The 20874-nt window shown below is 34.7% G+C and overlaps 1 protein-coding gene across 6 annotated transcripts in view; it reads left to right on the top strand.

Annotated features, from left to right (window-relative positions):
• ADGRA1 (adhesion G protein-coupled receptor A1) overlaps positions 1-20874 on the top strand; it is a 284313-nt gene that overhangs the window by 148554 nt on the left and 114885 nt on the right. For 3 of the 6 annotated variants that reach the window (XM_084525901.1, XM_084525898.1, XM_084525900.1), the window contains exons 9-12: positions 1366-1564; positions 2936-3085; positions 6427-6588; positions 11842-12054. In XM_084525901.1, coding sequence (XP_084382027.1) covers positions 1366-1564; positions 2936-3085; positions 6427-6588; positions 11842-12054 — 724 coding nt within the window. Of the gene's footprint in view, positions 1-1365; positions 1565-2935; positions 3154-6426; positions 6589-11841; positions 12055-20874 lie in introns of those variants that run through there. The other 3 variants (XM_084525899.1, XM_084525902.1, XM_084525905.1) reach the window with 3 other exon arrangements.

The following is a 20874-nucleotide window of genomic DNA, read 5'->3' as shown; positions in this document are numbered from 1 at the left end:
TCCTTTTTTGAAACTAGGAAAACATGTAAACTTAGCCCCAAACCTGTCTGTATATTATGTAACAATGTCCAAATGGATTTGCCTCTTATAACTAACAGGGATTTATATGTATGTTTGAGCAAACCTTGACTGTCAAGGTGTGTGCCAGTGTGAGGCTGAATTTTATTTTATTTTTTCTGATTGGTTGCTTTCAGTCATTACATCAGTGCAATTAAAAACAAAACCACATCCTTTCCAGACATGCTGACTGGAAGATGATATTCTTCTGTTTTTGTTTGATTTCTTTTAATTACCTAATCCTGCTATGTCCATACTAGCCTGAAAATGGCAATGGATAATGGATTTTCTTTTTCTTTAGACAAACGATCCCAGATGTGCAGTTCAAGAGAATGCAGCAGATATAAAAATAGTAGTATTGCACAGTAGACACAAGAAATAAATAGAACAATTCTGTCTCCTCTTGAATTATTGTTTCTTTTCAAAGACTGTCTGTTTTGGCACCACAGTAGATAAATCATGTATACCTAATACTTAATTTTTGAGGGCTAACTCCTTCATAAGACATAATCTATACTCAAATTATGTTTATTGGTTTCTGATACATTCAGAATTTTTTGCTTCTCAGGGCTTTGCAGCAAAAAGGGCCTTGTGATATTGGGTCAAAATGCAAAGTAAGATTGTCATCTACATTTTGAGCCTTTACCTTTTTCAACATTTAGCAATAGTTGTTCTATGCTTAGTGGACTTTCTGCTCTGCTTTGTGCAATCTGCAAAGGTGAATGTAAGGAAAACACATCCTTTTCTTTTTCCTTTCCTTTCCTTTCCTTTCCTTTCCTTTCCTTTCCTTTCCTTTCCTTTCCTTTCCTTTCCTTTCCTTTCCTTTCCTTTCCTTTCCCTTTCCCTTTCCCTTTCCCTTTCCCTTTCCCTTTCCCTTTCCCTTTCCCTTTCCCTTTCCCTTTCCCTTCCCCTTCCCCTTCCCCTTCCCCTTCCCCTTCCCCTTCCCCTTCCCCTTCCCCTTCCCCTTCCCCTTCCCCTTCCCCTTCCCCTTCCCCTTCCCCTTTCCCTTTCCCTTTTCCTTTTTTCCTGAACACCAAATACTTTCTTATAATTAATTCAGAATTAATGTGTGACCAGCCAGACTTCGGCCTGTATAAGTTTGACATTTTCCAAGGAAACAAAGGAATTCATTGTAGAACATAAGGAGGTGAAATTTAAAATAGCCTTTTTTTTTTTTTTCTTCCCTTAAATATCATGCATATTATTGCTCTATTGTAAAATGCCTTTGAAAAGAAGATTTACACTGTGGGTTTTTTGTTGTTGTTGTTGTTGTTTTTTAAATTATTATTATTATTTTTATTATCATAGATGGCCCAAAACTTTGGCTGGGATAACTGCTTACCATCCCTGTCTTCAGTATTCATTTAACTCCATTGCCTTTCACAATGGTGCAGAAGAGTCTAAGGCATGGCGTAAATGTAATCGAACTGGACACTGGGATGAAGAAAACTATTCTGAATGTCCTTATTCACAAGAAGTAACTCAAGTTCTTCATGCTTTCAGTCAGGTAATGTTATGAAATGCACAGTTTCCTTTCTGTAGTACTGGTTTTACTGAATAGCTCGCAATAGCTTGCAAGGAAATGTCTGTTCAGCCACAAGCTTGTGGTAGCTGGTAGCTGGCCTTTTTTTTTTTTTTTTTGAAACACGATGCTTTTTGGTAACTGATGTTGCAGTAGGAACAAGTGCACAGCACACAGCATTTATTGCTTTTATTTTGATGTCTTTTTTTTTTTTTCTCTGTGTGCCTGGAGACTAGATGACCATTAGTAATGTTGGCAGGGTCATCAGTGTTTCATTTCAGTTCTTTATTTGTCTACCCTTCCTGCATTTTTACTAGAAATACATCAATTTCTCTTGAAGTCCTATATCAGAGTTCTGTTGACTGGAATTTTGTTTTCCCACTGCTGTTGTCCCATAATATATTTAAACGAGCTGTGGAAATGAAGGCTACTTCAGAATGCCATTTTGATATCGTCCAAGGGAAGAAAAAAAAAAAACATGAAAAATAAGAGCAGTAGTGTGTGATGGTTAAGAGAGGATGAGGTAAAAATGCAAATTGATGAAAATGCATGAGGATAAAAGAGCACAACAGTGAATAGCATGGAGGATGGCATAGACCTATAACTTTTACCACTTCCAATTTCCTTTGTAGTTTTTTCCTAACTAGTAGTGCTAGATACCACAGGAAGTTTGTTTTCAAGTGTATTCCTATTTAAATAGGAATAATTACTGTATTAAGAGATCCCATAGAATTATAGGATAAGAAAACAATTCTGTTTGGTTTCTGCACTCCAGTAAATCCTCCTGCTCAAAGCAAGGTAAGCTATACAGTTAGGTCAGGTTTCTCAGGGCTTTAACTGCTTATATTTTCAAAACCTCTGACGATGGAGGCTGCACAACCTCCAGGGGAAACCTATTCTAATGCCTGACTATATCCTTACTGTAGAAAACATTTTCCTCATATCCAGTCTGAACTTATCTTCTTTTGGCGTAGTAAAAACTATGCACCACTATGCACCACTGAACCCTCACTGATACCACTGTTGTTGTCATTAATGATCTAATTATATAGGCAAGGCAAGATTGTAGGCTGGTATAATACTTTGAGGCCAGTTTGTTCCAGTCCAGAGAAAGCAGACATGCAAAAATTTTCAATATTTGTTGACATGTGGTGGTGTCTGGAGATGACAACAATGAAATCTGAGATGTAATGCTGAAAATACAATATTTCACTGAAATTTATGTTTATGGTACTAGTGATGCATATAATTCCATGTGAATTTATAGAAAGCATTATACAAATGGATGGGATCTCCAGTTTTTAGAGAACAAAGGTAGCTGATTTATTACACCTAGCAATTCTCATGTATTTTCAGATGCACATCAATTTGACGACTGTGCTTGAATTTTCCCGCCAGCTGACAGCCTACACGAGAGGTGCTTCCCACTTTGCGGATAAAATGGATGTAATATATTTGGCTTATATAATGGAAAAGTTAATTGTCTTCGTGGATGAAGTTGAAGATGTAAGATATCTTCTGTACGCTGAAAAAAAATTAGAAGTGAAGTCTTCACAGATGGTCCTAATCTTAATGTATGCAGGCACACACTGGAGCTTCTAAAATTGCTTGCTGGTATTCTGGTTGCAAACATTCTGCATATACTGCTGTGTCTTTCTTTATGTGAGACAACTGAGCCATCTCATCTGATTGACAGAGGCGTTACTGCTAAGGAATAGAATTCAGTTTTCAATAAGCCATGGCTTTAGTTTTCTTTTTCGTTTTAATTTCCACCATGACTAACATATTAGAATGAACTCAAGGTGCTTTTCAAGCTGGCCACTTCTTTACCTTTATCTAGGAGTTACTCATGCTTCTCTTGTTTTCTTAACTGAGTTTTGAAAGCATGTAGAACTTCATGTAAAGAGAAGAAAATGTGTCTTGAAGTACAGATTTCCACAGACAATTTTAGCAAAATTTATGGCATTTTTACAGGGAAGTCTAATCAGAGTATGCAAACCCCTATGGGAAAAATAAGTTTTTATAGAGAACAGTAATATTCATCATAGTTTTTACTGTTAATTGTCAGAGTAACTGCTTGCATTAGATTTCATAACCTGTATTTTTTGTACCTATGATAGCTATAGTTAAAGCATTTATTTTCTTTTGATTTGGCAATGTTCATTCCATTCTGGCTTTGGGGATTGTAATAGTTAACATTTTAGTGACAATTTGAAAAAGCCTCCAACTTAAATTTCATCATTAAAGAGACCTAAAATGTTTTACTAAGTGCTCTCCAAGAATTGTTTCAAAGCTACAACTCTATTTCAACCTCCTAGTTCAAAATCCTGATAAGATCTTACTGCTTTCTGAATAAAAATAAAAATAATTTCCCACCCAAAAAGAAATATTTGGATTTATCCATACAGTCTCTTTATTTTTCACATACTAGCAGCTGGTGCATTCCATTATGCATTAAAACTGAGCATCATCTCTAATTTCTTAGTTGATTTTCAAATAGGATTCATTTTCTGGTTTTCTGTACTAAAACAGCTCTATCACCACCACTTACCTCTACATTTCTAATTTCATAATCCCGTATTGTTTTTGTAATTTAGAACATTCTCCTCATTTGTCTCTGTTGTCCTCTTCTATTTTGAACTTTATACCTGTCTCTCAAGTTCACTAAACAGGTTCTTTGTTCACTGAGCACTTTACTAACACTCATTTCTTAACTCTCAATCATAGGGTACAAACATACATGTAAAGTTCAAGTGTCAGTAACTTCACCCATGACATTTGAGTTATGGGATCAAAATTAATTTAATGTAGGGGAACATATGGACAAAGATAGGTTAATTTGGAACCAACAGCTCAATAAATGGGATCAAAATAGGATGAAAATGGGATCAAAATTAATTTAAAGTAGGGGAACATATGAACAAAGGTAGGTTAATTTGGAATGAACTAACAGCTCAAACAACAATTACCTAAAATCATTAGAAATTAATGTAAATACATACAGGGAGGTTTTCTGTGATTTATCAAAATAGTTTTAAAACAAATTTAGATAAACTAGTACGGCTTTCTTATGTGTTTTCTGGGAAGTGCCATTCCTAGCCAGCCCTGGATTACACATTTTTAGAAGACCTAGCTGTACTTTGTCCCATCTGGTGGTTAACTTCTAAAGCAAGAAAGCTTCAACTGCTTTGGGGACATATTTGCAGTATATTGCAATTACCAGGAAGATATACATGTATTAGTCAAAAATTTTGTATTTTTTCATGTCATACCTTATACTCCAATAACACATTTAATTATAGTATAAATTACTTTCTCTTTATTTCTCATCTTTTGTATATTTATAGTCTATTGTTCTGCCCTCAGTTAATTATTGCTTAGCTGATTAGTCTATGCTTTAATCTTTTCTTATAAATCATTTCAGCCTCTTAATGTGTTTTATAATTATTCATTGTATCAATAACTCTATTTGTCACATTGTCAAATCCATCTAGAATTACCTGGTAATTACATTCTCAAAAATACATTAAATATTTCAGGAGTAGTCACATAAAATTTCACACAGTCTCATTACTTCTCTTTTCTTTGAAATGCATGTGAAATGTATGTATTTTTTATTGCAAATGCAGAACTGACTTCATAAACTGTCATTCCTTAAACCTTTTTCATTATTGCTGAGTTTCTTCTTTTTTTTTTTTTTTCCTCACTGAATTATCTGTGCATTTGTCTTATTTTTATGTTTCTATTAGTTTGACTTTTTAACCTCTTGAGCTTTTTTTAAGCTGTATTTCTCTTGGTCGTTTTTTTTTCTGTTATATAACTTTGTATTCAGGTTTGTGTATCTTTGTGTATCTTTGGCATATCTTTGTTTCTTAAGTAACCATAAACCTTCAAAAATAATGGCAATGTTAATTTTGAAATCTTTCTCAAAATAACTTTTAAAATTTTAAAAAGTAAATATTTTAACTTCAGTGTGAAAACATCACCAAAAATATTCACAGTGGTATTTATTCTTTCTAAATGTGATATACTAACATTTTGAAACACAGGCATACTTATTGAAAACTGCAAGGTATCACCAGGCACAGACAAGGATTTATCCCTGCCTAAAAATAGTTAGTCACTTCTAAGAGGAGTTATTGCAAGAGTGAATCAAAACTCACAAAGCTACAAGCCCATACTTTCTGTTTAGCCAATTTCACACAGGTTCCTCGTTACCAGGAAGACATACATGTATTAGCCCAAAATTTTGTATTTTTTCATGTCATGCATTTATTCTCCTATAATACATTTAATTATAATATAAACTTCCTCTTCTTATTTTTCACCTTTTGTTTATTTATGTTATTCTGCTGTCAGTTAATTACAGATGTATCAGCACCTGAATTAAATCTCAAATATATCTACAAACTATATCTATATGTCTATAACATTTTTTTTTCCCAAATATATTCCCTTTCCCAGCCCCAAAGGTTCTTTTATTAACCATGAAACAATTCTTTAGAGAGGTTTGGCCAGTTTTGCTTAGTTTAAGAAAGAGGTTAATAATTCTGGGATTGCATTTTTCACCCAATGAGAGACATTGGTTTTTGTGGTGCATCTTGACGTTAAGCTTTAAAATTGTGAACCAAAAAGCTTTTCTTTGAAGGCAGTAACATTTTTCTTTCATTGCCATCAATTTTGCAGTCCATTTACTTTTCTTAACAGAATCAAAAGTATCTTTGAATGATGGCTACGAAGAATACCATGCCTACTTTTAGTTGTACTCCTGTGCACTTATATTCTATTTTTATGTCTTGCAGAAAATACTGTGTTTTGTTTTTTTCTTTGTTTGTTTTATCATTCAGATTGGGGATGCTCTCATTGAAATTGCTAGCAATATAATGTTGGTTGACGATCATGTGTTGTGGATGGCTCAAAAAGAAGACAAAGCCTGCACCAGAATTGTACGATGTGTGGAACATATTGCAAATCAAGTACTGACCAGCAACATTCAAGTTATATCAAAGGTATTTCATAAAATTACAAAGATTTTTTGTAAAAATATATTTTTAGATGTTATTTTTCTTCACAATTTTTACTACTGACTTGTATGCAGAGAAGGGGGGCAAGACTGTATATAAACTAGGTACACAGAATAGCCCATTTATGTAGATACACTTGGATTGTTTTTTTTTTGTTTGTTTGTTGTTTGTTTTTTTTTTTCTGAATATCACTAATTGTATTAAAAATTCTTTTTCCTGAATTTGATTTAATGCATCCATACAATGTTCACAACTTCATATTTCTAGTGTTCTTAGTATTCACTCAGTTTCTATTTTTCTTGTCACTGTAGTATCTGGGTTTATTTTGAAAGGGATAAATTGAGTGAAATTTTTTTAATAAGAGCAAAGACGACATGCTCCCTTGTCACCTAAAGTTTTTAATATGCCTTTCAGAGAGGAGTTTAGAGAACACATGCTTAAAGAATTGACAAAATGTTCAAAAAAAGGTGTTAATTATCATAAAGATAATTAATTTGCAGATATTTTTAGTTATTTAGAAGCAACCTGTAGCAGAATGAAGTAACTGTTTTTTTTTTCCTTGGTCTTGACTTACATGATGAATTTGACATTTGGATACTGAAGGGTATATTTGATACTGAGAAACTGTCTGTTTCAATGTCTAAAGCTTAGAAATGCATCTAAATCAAAAGCTTGAAAGTTATCTTTATCAGAGTTTTAGTTAAATATTTCGAAGTGTTATTGCTCCATGGGTTCATTTGCCTGCTTCCTTGATTTTAAACAACCTTTATTATTTTCTCACTGTCCAACGCAGTTGAGAAATGCAGGTGAAGCTACTAGAGGTGAATTCAGTTTTAGTTTCAGATATGCAATAAAGTATATAAAAAAAAAAAAACCTGAACTTAACAGCATAATGGCCTTAGTCCCCTCTCTGTATAATTTTAGAAAATCAATCTTTCCACTTGCAGAATAAAGTCATAAAACACATTGGATAGGTTTTTTTTGTTTGCTTGTTTTGGTTTGTTTTGTTTTTTGTTTTGTTTTGTTTTGTTTGTTTGTTTTGCTTTGTTTTAAGAATAAAAAAATAATATGATTATTAAAATAATTTAAAAAGAAAATATCTACATAAAATAATCAAGTTTGCTACAAATATTTATATCAATGAATGATGCCTTTATGATTTGCCTTTTAGAATTCTTTTGCAATGTTTTCTGCAATGTCTTTTGCAAATTTCCTAGGGGTTCTCTATTGCTTCATACAGAATGGTTGAGTGCAATTTGTAAATAAACAAGGCTATGAAGGTTTTTTTGGTGTTATCTCCTCAAATATCAAACACTTCTGTTCCTCCTGGAGATTAGCCAGCAAACTGCATGCAGACATTGCATCTGCTTTCTTTATTTTAGAAATCGTCATATAAAACCCCCAAATCTTAAGTAGCTACTACTTCATAATAAGGTTCCTGAAAAAATGGACCTCAATAAGCAATTATGATATACAATTGTATATCATATGGACGACTGTGTTCCCTGTATGTTGAAAAGCCACCTGGGAATAACTTCTGCTGTTACTCCTTTATCATTTGTGAAAGACAAAAATGGTTTTCGAGTTCCATAAAGTTTTGGAATGACTAATTTCAAGGTCAGAAAAATGCCATGATTGACACCCTCATTTAGACCTTCTTAAATCTCATTTGATAGATACATTCTAGAGGTATATATTGTACATACATACTTAAAGCTACTAAAATTATACTTTATTATTACTAAATTATACTTTATTCTATTAAAATTATACTTTAATAATCATGTAACAGTTAAAAATAAAACAAAACAAAATATTATTTTTCAGTATGGTATTTAAAATTTTAGAGAAGTCCTGTGGAAAAGAAGTTTATGTCAGGGTGGCCTGAGGGCCTGGGTCTCCCCTGCGGGTGGCAGGGCTAGGCCTTGCCAGCCGGGGCCTTTTCCACTGCCCCCAGACAGGGAGCAGGGCAGGGCAGGGTTGCCCCAGCCCAGGCACATGTGTTCAGTGGTGGTGATGAGCCCAAGCAGGGAGCATAACGCTGCTAGTCCCTGTGAGGCCTGGTGATGGCAACTGGGTCAGGTCGCAGCCCTGCGATTGCCAGGCTGGGCTGTGGCAAGGCCCTGGTCAGTGGCAGGCCTGGGGCAACATGGCTGGCTGGTGGCCAGGCTGTGACACAGTCACCACACTGCTCAGGCAGGCATCAGTATTGTTCTGAGGTGCTTCTTCACTCCAGCATATATTTCTGTGTGTACCTGTCAGATGTGCAATATGAGAAGGAAGCCTTCCCATGGATGACAAAACTTAACTCTGTAGTCCTGTCAGGAGTGTGTAGCTGCCTTCAAACCAGCCTCTGAAGGGTTTTAATTTTACTCTCTGCCTGATGAAACTTTCAGAATATTTTAGGCTAATTGCAAAGTTTTTGACTGTTTGGTTGGTTGTTTTTGTGCTTTCACTTTGCTCTCTTCAGTGCTGTTCTCAGCTTACCCCTGTAAGGAAACCCTCTGGCCATTCTGCAGTGTGATGCTCTTATGTGAAACTTAGGAAATGGGCTCCACATTAGCATTTTTTATATCTGCAACACTTATATAAAATTAACTTGTGTTGTTTCCTAACACGTACCTTTCTGACTGTTGCTTGTTTCCATGGATATTTTTTCTCTGTGTTCATCTGTATCAATTTAAAGCTCGTTTTAGAGTGCTATGTAAGGAACACCGTTTTGCGTTCTGTTTTATGCATTTCTGTATGCTGAGAATGGTGTGTTCATAATATTTGAATGTTGTCAGGCCTTTATAGGATTATTTGTGGAGTGAAAAGATTTATGTTTAAAGAATTTCCTACTCTTTAAAAAAAAAAACAAAAACAAAAACATGGATTTTATATGTGAAATCACCTGAATCCTCTATACAACATTATCTAGCTAACATTTGCTTATTAACCTTCATCTCACAAATGTGTAGTAGGAAACCAGTGCTATTTCCATTCTACAGCAGAAATTTGAATTTCTGAATACTTAAATGGCTATTGCCAAGGTTCAAGAACATGTGTTTCCACACAGAAGTTTTAACTGAGGCAAGTGGCTTGATTCTGGTGATGTGTATCACCAAGCTGAGTGGTGCAGTTGATACAACAGAAGGAAAGGATGCCATCCAAAGGGGCCTGGACAAGCTTGAGAAGTGGGCCCATGTGAACCTAGTGAGGTTCAACAAATCTAAGAGCAAGGTGCTGCACCTCCATCAGGGCAGTCCTGGCAATGAGTAGAGACTGTGAGAAGAACTCATTGAGAGCAGCCCTGCAGAGGAGGACTTTGGGGTTCTGGTGGATGAAAAGCTCAACATGAGTCAGCAGTGCATGCTTGCAGCCCATAATGCCAACTGCATCCTGGGCAGCATCTACAGAGGGGTGGCCAGCAGGAGAGGAAGGTGATTTTCCCCCTCTGCTCTGCCCATGTGAGTTCCCAGTTGGACTACTGTGTCCAGGTCTGGGGCCCCAAGTACAAGAAGGTTGTTGATCTGTTAGAACGGGTACAGGGGAGGGCCACAAAGATGACCAGAAGGCTGGAGCACCACTCCTATGAAGAAAGGATGAGAGAGCTGGGGCTGTTTGGCCTACAGGGTAGACTCCGGGGTGACCTTATTGCAGCCTATGAATACTTAAAGGGGGCTTATAAAAAAAGATAGGAAGTGACTTTTTGTTCAATCAGATGTGGTGGTTTTACCGTGCTGAGCAGCTAAACCCCACAACCGCTCTCTCACTCCCCCTCCTTTAGATGAGGAGGGGGAGAAGTAAAGCAAAGAACAACTCACGGGTTGAGATAAGGATGATTTAATTAAAGGGAAATAATTATAATAATTAAATAAAGACTACCATGAACTAAACAATTTAACTAAGGGGAAATAAAAAGGGAAAGGGGAAAAAGGGAGGGGAAAAAGGGAAAAATAAAAAGAAGGGAGGAAAACAAACAAACAAAATAAATGAAGGCTATATGGAAGTGCAGAGGAAAGAAATTACTCTCTACTTCCCACAAATGAGCGATGATTGACCACGTCCTTGAAGCAAGGCCTCAACGCACGCAGCCGGTGTTTGAGAGGAGGACCGACGTCTTCTCAACGACAGCCCACCCCTCCCCTCTTCTTCCTGTTTCCACCTTTTATTGCTGAGTGTGACACCACATGGTATGGAATATCCCTTTGATTGGTTTAGGTCAGCTGCCCTAGTGATGTTTCTCTCCTCACTTTTTGCCCACCCCCTAGGAGGGTTAGAGAAAGGCCCAATGCTGTGCCACTGCTGCTCAGCAGTAGACACAACACTGGTGTGATAACACTGCTGTTCCAGCTACAAGTACAGAGTATGGCACTGTATGGGCTGCTGCTGGGAAAGTTAACATTCCAGCCAGACCCAGTACCTCAGATAATGACAGGACAAGGGGGAATGGTTTTAAACTAAAAGAAGGGAGATTTAGATTAGAGGTTAGGAAGAAATTCTTCACATAAAGGGTGGTGAGGCACTGAAACAGGTTGTCCAGAGAGCTTGTGGATGGGGTGTTCAAGACCAGGTTGGATGAGTCCCTGACCAACCTGATCTAGTGGGTGGCATCCCTGCCCGTGGTGGTGTGTGTGTGTGAAACTAGATGATCTTCTATGTCCCTTCCAACTCTAGCCATTCTATGATTCTATGTTAACAGTATTCTGCAAACATGATAATGGAACATGATCTGCAAAAATAAAAAAAATATATATAAAAAAATCAGAAATCAATCAGTCCACACAACAAATAGCTAAGCATGTTTCTGTTTCACTTCTGAGGCAGACAGCACATCCTTGCCCGTTTTTTAAATAATTCCTACTACTGCAGTTACTAATTCACTTCATATGTATATGCTTTAAATTGGGATTCAGTCTGTTGAAGCTGATAATGATACAGTCGCAAAACTGATACAAATTGAGAGACAAATTAAGTCCTTTTGTATATTTACTTGCTATCCTGTCATCTGTTTTTACTTATCCCTAAGGAATTTTCAAGCAAACCCTCTGTACTGTTGTAGAATTCTAGATCTTTTTTTTATTTTTTAAATAAATTCAGTTTTCTTTCTTTCACATATGCATGTGTATGGAAAGCAATTGTACGTGTACATGTACGTGCACAATCCTTTATAACATACGTATAGTAAATACAAAATGCATGTATAATGTAATAACGCTTAATGAGTTAGCAACATACCTGCATCTTTCTTGACAGGTATCTCATAATATTGCTCTGGAGGCCTTTATGATCAAGCCATCAAGTTTCATAGGAATGACCTGCACTGCTTTCCAGAAAATATCTGCAAATTCTGACAAGTTGGTGCATGATTTGGGAAGATGGGAAGCAGATTCCCATTCTGATCAACATTTAAATTTCAAGTGCAACACTGGCAATCTGAATAGTTCCTTGGTGAATTCTTCTACCAGGGTAAGTCAGTACAGTTGTGAATATAACTCAAGTATTTTAATGTGTTTTGAGTAGAACCTTTAAGCAGAGTACTGATTTGGCAAATGTATTTTATGGGTTGTTGGTGTTGTAAACTGGTTTATAATTTCAACATTTAAGTATCCATAAACTAGTGTATTGGGTGCATAATATTTTGTTGTGCTAACAGATATCCACAAATATAATCAGGAAGAATGAAGGAATGCAGGATGTGAATAGAAGTGAGTAAATGTCTTGTGCATTCTGTGTCTGGGTCAGTTCTGCAAACAGTTCTGACCCAGAACAGTTCTGCAAACTTTTCAATGTATAAGCAACATATTTGAAGTAATTCAGGAATATTTGTTTTAGTGAGGTGCTCTCTGGATTTCAGATTTCAGAAATTTGTTAGTCTAGGGAAATTATCTTTACTTCCGCTAAATAATATTATATTCTCTATTTTCTGAACTATATACAGAGGGAGAGTGTTACATAGCAGTTTTTGAGTAGTAGCCCAAGAAATAAAATAACAAATAAGCCTTTTAATAGAATGTACTGTTATTATCAAATAATGAAGTGGAACAATTAAATTCTGATCTAGCAGGAAATGGAATTTTACATTTGACTGAGCATGTTATTAAATTTAAGTATTGCAGAGTTTAATTTTTGTTATCCATCAGCTGAATCTCAGTTTAATAGGCTTATTTCTTTAAATACTTAGTATGACAAAATGATACTTTTCTGGATAATACTACCAGTGTATTGAACTTTGAAAGTATTTTGGTTAAAGTTATTTTCTCTCTGTTGCATTTTAATCTTATATAAAGATTAGGCAGTGATGTAGTAGTTTGTGCTTTCAGGGTCTTCTAGTAAAAAAGAGCCATTCTTAATAATGGAAGAATTTGTTAAAATTTGTTACCTGCAATGTAATTCATTTCCTCTGTGGACAGTGTTAACATCTCTGTCTATAAGATAACATAGACAGTTGTCTCTTAAAAGAGACATACAGAAGATGAAAACCAAGTATCAGACATCTAAAAGAAGATTTCTGCAAGAAGCAACCCTGAAATGCTCTGCAATGTATGGGATATGTTTTGTCAGTACAGAAATATACGTGGAATTACGTAATTTGGAAAGTTTTCTTTATCATCTGTACCAATATTGTTCTTTCAGAAACTGAGTAACAGCATTTCTAGTAAATGCATTTCTTGAAAGTTTGATGTTCAAGCACTGGTGTCTCTCTCCTCTTAAAACGAATTGTATCATAAATACAAGTTTCCCATCTCTCATATCAGCATTCATATACCAAATACACAGAGCAAGGCAGAATACATGTTTGAAACCCTTTCTAAAGTGTTAGCAGAATGTTACCCTATAAACAGCTCAGTAAAATCTTTCCTAATGTATTTTGAACCTACCTGAGTTTATACAACGTACAGAAGGAAGACTACTACGTACCCAGAGGAAGAAGTTGGAATGTAGAAAGTAAACTTACTTCCATGCAAAGAAATTTTAAACTAATTTATATTTATTCTGGCAGAAGTCACGTTATTAGATAGATCACTAGTTATCACATGTGTGAATTTGTAAATTTTGTAACAGCGCATTACAGGAGATTCAACTAAATGTTAGTTTCATGGCTTTAGGTTTTAGCACTAAATGTGCTCAGGTTTTAAATGAAATATGTGAATAAATAAAATATATTCCTTTAACCAAATCCTGAAAAACAAGGGGTTTCTATTCATTTTTGTTCTCTGAAACTTTTTGGCTAAGAATTCCTTTAATTTATTCTCAAATGAGTTGCATTCCTTATGTTATTTTCTTCACTGTTTAATAGAACAATCTGTAGAAATGTATATGCTAACAGAAAATAGGATTCTTTATCATCATCCACAAGCAAAATTATTTCTGTATATTCTCACAGACAAACAGTAAACCTCTACCTGATTGTGCTATGCAAAATTCAGGAAAATAGAGAATTTGTGGCGGAGGTGGGAGTTCCTAGTTTCCAATGTTTAGTCACTGTATTTTAAAGCACTCATTACTCTGACTATTTAGAATGTCATTTTAGATGATGAACTTATTCTTAGAATCTTCCTCTATTTAGCACAGGATTAATCATAAAGAAGAAAAAAAATCTAGTGAAAATCACCGAGTACAAATGGTGATTACAACTTTAATTTACTTCTAATAAAAGCATAAAAAGTTGTCCTTAAAAAAGCTTATTAAATGAGAATGTTTACATTGTTTTGTGGTAAAATTCATAGCCCTCTTCAAATGTACAATATTGTAAATCATCTGCTTACTAAGCATAAACAATTTTTTATGCCGTCTGTCTTTTGATAGCCAATTGTACTAATAAATTTTTAAAAGTTCATAAAGCAATTAGTGGACAGGTGATGGGAGAGAACTGAAACAGATGATCACAAACTCTCCTAATAACACAATCAATGCTTTTATAGTTTGCCCATAGTGATATTTTCAGGCACTTGTACAAATGGATATAAATTTAGTCAGTAGCTGTCTGTTCATTTTTTAGAGTTTAGACGCAGATCTAAAATCCCATTTCTGCCATCAGTAGTTGCAGCTTTCACTGCCCAACTGAACTCCTGGATGAAAAAAAAAAAAAAAAAAAAAAGGCTCAGTATCACAGAATCACAGAATTTCTAGGTTGGAAGAGACCTCAAGATAATATAGCTTCCTGTTTTATGATACAGTGGCTTGTATTTTGATACTGTGGTCATTTCCATCTCTGATTAAATTGGCTTAATGGCATCTTCCCAGCCCAAGACTCCAGTTTAAGATCATGTTACAAAGTGCTTCCAAAACACTGTCCCATGACCTGACTGTGCTGTATGGATATCACAACAATGGCACACAAATAGGTCTGCTGTAACATTTGAACTCAGACAATGTGAGAACAGTTTATGAAATTTTATTACCACTGAATATGATTCCATCGTCTGGTTTCCATCAGACCAGTAGTCTGGACCTAATCCCTGTTCTAGTCTGATCCTGGAAATTATCTCCATTGTGTAAAGAGATCACTTATACAGTTAATCCTTCCTCTACCTCACTAAAATGTCAACATAAAGTGAATTTTTAAGCCTCCTGTCTATCACAGACAAACATGTAGTTTATAGGGGACTGTAGACTCAGTATTCACACTTGGACTTTGAGGAAATAATTTTATTAATGTAATTTACAGTTTCAGCTTCATTGCTTGTTTAAAAAAACTTGTTAAATAAAAAGTTTACTTGTTCATCTGACACAGGACTGAATTCAAAGGAGCAAACATAGCCTGTATGTATATAATCCCTAATTTCTGAAATTCAAGTTCCACATAATATGTTCCATGCATTCCGTTTAACTTTTCAATTCTGTTTACTTCTTTTATTTTTTCTGAGCCAGAGTGGCCTTTTGATTTGTCAGATTGCATTACAGGTGATGTCCATACGCTAAAATGTTAAAGGTTAAATTGGTACTATGTTTGGTAGTAGATATGCTAATCGTGAAGAAAAATTCTGAAGTTCTTTGGGAAAATCCTATGATCACTTGCTTATACCACTTTCAGACATTATACAATTTTAGAAATATTTTCGTTACTGAAAAATATACGATCAGTATGTAAATATATATATATATTATTGCATAAAATCAATATGAATGTCAGATCATACAGAAAATCTATAAAATTATAGTAAGTTCATATGTAAAAGTTAATAGGATTGCCAAAAATAACTTAATGCAAGGATTTCCACTGCCAGCCACTACTTCGGGCTAGCACAGAAAGTCCCAAAGAGGAACTGTGAAGGGAAAAGTCTTAAGCTGTATAGGACCTATTTCCTAATAGGTTTTATAATGAAAGTGCCTTTCACTGCAATTCAGTGTATGTAAAATTCTCAGAATCTTTATAGATAATTAATTGTATCCATTTAGAAGCTGCCTAGTAGACTGTGCAATAATTAACTTTCTCATTAATGCAGAAACTAAGTCTTATATAAATAATAATTATGATTTATACTAGAAAAGTCAAAGCCAGACTGTTAGATGTGCAGTTAGGTCACTGGGCCTGTTCAGCCTGGAGAAGAGGAGGCTGAGGGGAGACCTCATCACAGTCTACAACTTCCTCGTAAGGGGGTGTCGAGAGGCAGGAGACCTTTTCTCCATTAACACCAGTGACAGGACCCGCGGAAACGGGGTTAAGCTGAGGCAGGGGAAATTTAGGCTTGACATCAGGAGGGGGTTCTTCACAGAGAGGGTGGTTGCACACTGGAACAGGCTCCCCAGGGAAGTGGTCACTGCACCGAGCCTGTCTGAATTTAAGAAGAGATTGGACTGTGCACTTAGTCACATGGTCTGAACTTTTGGGTAGACATGTGCGGTGTCAAGAGTTGGACTTGATGATCCTTAAGGGTCCCTTCCAACTCAGGATATTCTATGATTCTATGATTCTATGATAATTTTGGTGATTACCAGTGGATTCCAAAATGATTTGAGGTCTCTTCCAACCTAGAAATTCTGTGATTCTGTGATTTCCTATGGTATTTCTACAAAAACAAGTAGTTTTGACTCTAAGATTTGAACAGTACCTGCAGTGACAGCATTTAAAAACTTATCTTCCAGATTGTTAGATTATATATTTTCATGAACAGACATGTATATATATTTTAATTACCTGTGAACCTGTTTAAGGAAAGTATTTTCATTCAAGCATATTCTTAGTGTTACTAACTTCATTGAGTTGCTTATACATTAAAGATACTTTTTTTTTTTCCATGCTGAGAATGCATGCGTACAGAATTTTTCAGGGCAATAAGATCAGCTAAGGAAATCTAACACTTTAAGTAATGTGTAGAATTTGTGAACTCAATTAAAATGTAAATGAAAATACTTTCAACAACTTTCACAGGAATTATCTGCTTTTAACTAGTTTTTCTGGTCCAGTCTGGACATGTTCTCCCAGTCTGGATATCTCTTCATTCACTTCTACACTAAAAAGATTACAAGAGACTGAAACACATTTGTGCAGAGAAGATTCACATAGCAATTTTGCATAACCACATACATCTTTTTTACAAAATACAACCTGAAATACCCAACAAAATACTGCTGTACTACCTACAATATATCAGTTGGATCATGCTACACTATATCATTAGGATCATTCTGTACTTCTTCTTCTAGGGTGTCATACGTGTAGCATGAATTATGTTATCAACATTTCCAACATGATTTTCTCTCATTTCCCAGCATACATCACTTTTTAGAGAGTATCATGGCACTTCTGTCATCAAATATGATGAACTTTGAGTATGCCTGTGTAAATCTTGTAACAGATTACTACAAGATTATCCTTTTTTTTTTTTTTTTTTTTTTCTTAATCTCTACCTTTTATGACTGCAGAAATAAATAAAAAACTGCCTAGTGGAGCAGGACACCATGAAAAAAAAAAAAGCTATTTTCTCAGTTTACATGTATGGCATATTACCATGGCTTTGGCTCAATTCTGATGGACATCAGAATTTCATCATAGTTTATTTGGGTTTCAAAGTATCATTTCTCCAAGTATTGCAAAAAAAATCATGATTGTATATCCATACCAAGACACTTCATTTTACACACTAGAGTTTGTCCCATTCATTTTGCTTTGGGAATTGTCTACTTTTGCCCATTTTCCTTTTTACCTGCCCTTTTCTTTGTGTGCTATGGCACACAAAGCATTTTGCTTTTCTTATATTGGATATTGATATTGGTTTGGGAATTTGCTCTGGGAACTTATTCCCATAAGTTTGCTTGGATGTAAATTCTTTATATTGATTTTAGAGATTCTAGGTCTGTTTCTTCTTACTCTGTGGATAGTTTGTTTGTAACGTCACAAAGGTATATCTTTATGTAATAACGAGATTTTAAAGTTTATTCTATTTAACCTGCTTCCATTCCTGAACATTTATTCTATATACTTTTTGTTTTTAAAAATTAGTTTTAAGTATTATCCTATAGTGACTTTTATTGTGACTTAGAATCTAACTTGACATATAGTATCTATTTATTCAATATTCTGAATGACCATATTCATTATAATTACTTTTTAAAATACTGTTTTTAGATTATTCTTCGGTCTTATACATGAAATCTGGGAGATACAGAAAAGTCCAGAAAAGTCACTGCTGGTAGCTCTCTTATTAAAGCCATTGTTTCGTTGTTTTAAAATAAAATCTGTATCAACTGGAAACACTTAGTACTAAGAAAAGATCAGGGAAGAATTTCCACTTATTTTGAATTACAGCCATGTAACATAGGAACTAGTATTTTCTGTGCAGGTATGAATTTGCTTGAAGGTGAGCAGTGATTGTACACTGAGTTCTAGCTATAGAAAAAAGTAAAGCGTCTGTCATTCAATTGGTTGGGTGGGTTTAACTTCAAAATCAAACCCAAACAAGACAAACTGTCCCTATCTTTCTTCTTACAAAATCCTCAAATCAGACATTTGCATATCTGTACTTTTTACTACTGTTCCTTCTCAAAAAATGTCTTTATTTATGTCTTTCATGACATCTTCAGTATACATATAGTTTGATGTTCTGCATTCAGTATGCTTTCTTTACTCTGCACATACTGCCAATGTGTTTTATGATGTGAAAGGCTATGCTGCTATTTCTAAACATGCAGAAAATGAAATAGCTTCAAAATACTATCTATGCATGTGCAACAATGTCAAATATAGTACGCACACAGAAGGGTTTCTACAATTCTTACATTTGTTTAACATATACTAATGCAATGAATGCACATTAGGTTCTTTTAAAGTAGGAAAAATGTATCATTTTTTTTCCTGTTTTATATGTGGTTTCTGCATAAAACAAACTTTAGAATGTTTCATTACAAGTTCATGTCCATCTTCACTTATCATGCCCTGTCTTCAGCAGATGAAGACTTACTCTGCAAATCACATCAGTCACCTGGATGTGTTTTCTGTATTTCACTGTTTATGGTATTGATGTTTCTGATACATATATTATGTTTAAAACTTATATATTTTAACTGATATTAAGTTCTCCATTAATGCTATGTACAGTTTAGATTTTTAATTTGTGTACCTATGAAGAAGAACAAAAGGACTTGGAAAGTTACCAATTTGTGATATAAAAAACTGTTATTTCAACTCACATTTGCTTTCCTGTGAAACAATCTTCTGTTTCTGGACAGGCACTAGTCGTATTGATTTTATGTATGCATTCAATATATATCTAAGAAAGATGCTCTCACTTTCTCATCCACCAGTTTTTCTTCCGATTTTCTGCACCATCCTTGTTATGGAAAAGTTCTCTTTGGGACTTCTCAAAGGGCATTATAAGATTAGTTCCTTTGTTAGAAACAAAGGAAGCAAAATTACCAGACTTCCTCATATGCATTACACTGTTTAATAATAGTTTGTATACTAATTAAGATAAATCTTGTAACAGAAACACATTGACACTGTAACAAATAATGCAGTAAATTAATTGTTAGATTATATTTTAAGTTGATTTAGTGGCTTGAAGATAATAATAAGTATAATACTGAGAGTACTAGCAAAATTCCTGGTTGTGCATTCACTTTTGAGAAATTATACTTGAACTCTAATTTTGCTATTATACTAATAAACTGTTCTATTTTTATAGCTCTGTAAAATACAAAGTCCAATACTTTCAGCTACTGTTTTCTAAAATCTTTTTTTAAATGCTTACTTAACTTTCACTGAGAAATTCTGAAACCTTCGGAGAGAACATACCTCAGCATCCAATAAATAGTTATAATTCATTACTCAAAACATTTTTCACCACATGTTTAACTGAGCATTACCTGTTTTTGCTGTTAGAGAAGACATTTTCGGTTTCTAAACAGATAATTTTAGTAACTATAGAAATATATATAACTTTTTTTTTTTTTTTTTCTGGGTTGGTTTAATTCCTCTTGGCTTATTTTGTTGGTTATAGATTGATTATAGTTGATTATTTGTTGGTTATAGTTTGATTTAATAAAAAAAATGATTACAATAAAGAGTTCACTAAAATAGATTACTTTGAAAATTAGCAGGTGATATGGCAAGAAATGTTTTCTGAGTGTGGGTTTTCCTTCTAGAAATGTAATTGTTTCGTGACTTTCCAATGTCCAGCTGTATGTGATAACTGGGGGAAGGAGCCAATGGCACAAGTGTGAGAGATGTTTGTGTTGGAGGATTCAAACCCTGCATGTGATATTAAGGTGCTCACTGAGAAATAATTCAAAATTTCACTTTTTAATAGTGAAAGCAGTGGCTTGAACTTCAATTAACAATCTGGTGATTCATTAAAGGCAAGTAAAACAGTTTCTGAGGTCACATATCAAATATTTTCAGTTTGTTTCTTTTTTCCCTAATTTTGTGGTAGAGTCTATGAGTTGTTTTATATATATATTCTACATAGAAAAACAATCTTCTTTATGTTGTGGGGGATTTTCCAAAGATTTTATCACAGAATCACAGAATTGTAGGGGTTGGAACGGACCTCAAGAGATCACTGGGTCCAACCCCCCTGCCAAAGTCAGTTTCCTAGAGCAGGTTGCCTAAGTAGGCATCCAGATGGGCCTTGGATATCTCCAGAGAAGGAGATTCCACAACCTCCCTGGGCAGCCTGTTCTGGTGCTCCATCTCTCTCACCATGAAGAATATATATATATATATAGAGAGAGAGAGAGAGAGAGAGAGAAAGAATATATATATATACACACACATTATATCTCTATAGGTATTTATATACATGTATATATATAGATAGAATGTATAGCAGAAGTCAGCAATGGAAT

Source organism: Aythya ferina (assembly GCF_964211825.1).
Source record: "Aythya ferina genome assembly, chromosome: 7".
NCBI classification, from domain to species: Eukaryota; Metazoa; Chordata; class Aves; order Anseriformes; family Anatidae; genus Aythya; species Aythya ferina.
This window is presented reverse-complemented; position numbering and strand designations above follow the sequence as displayed.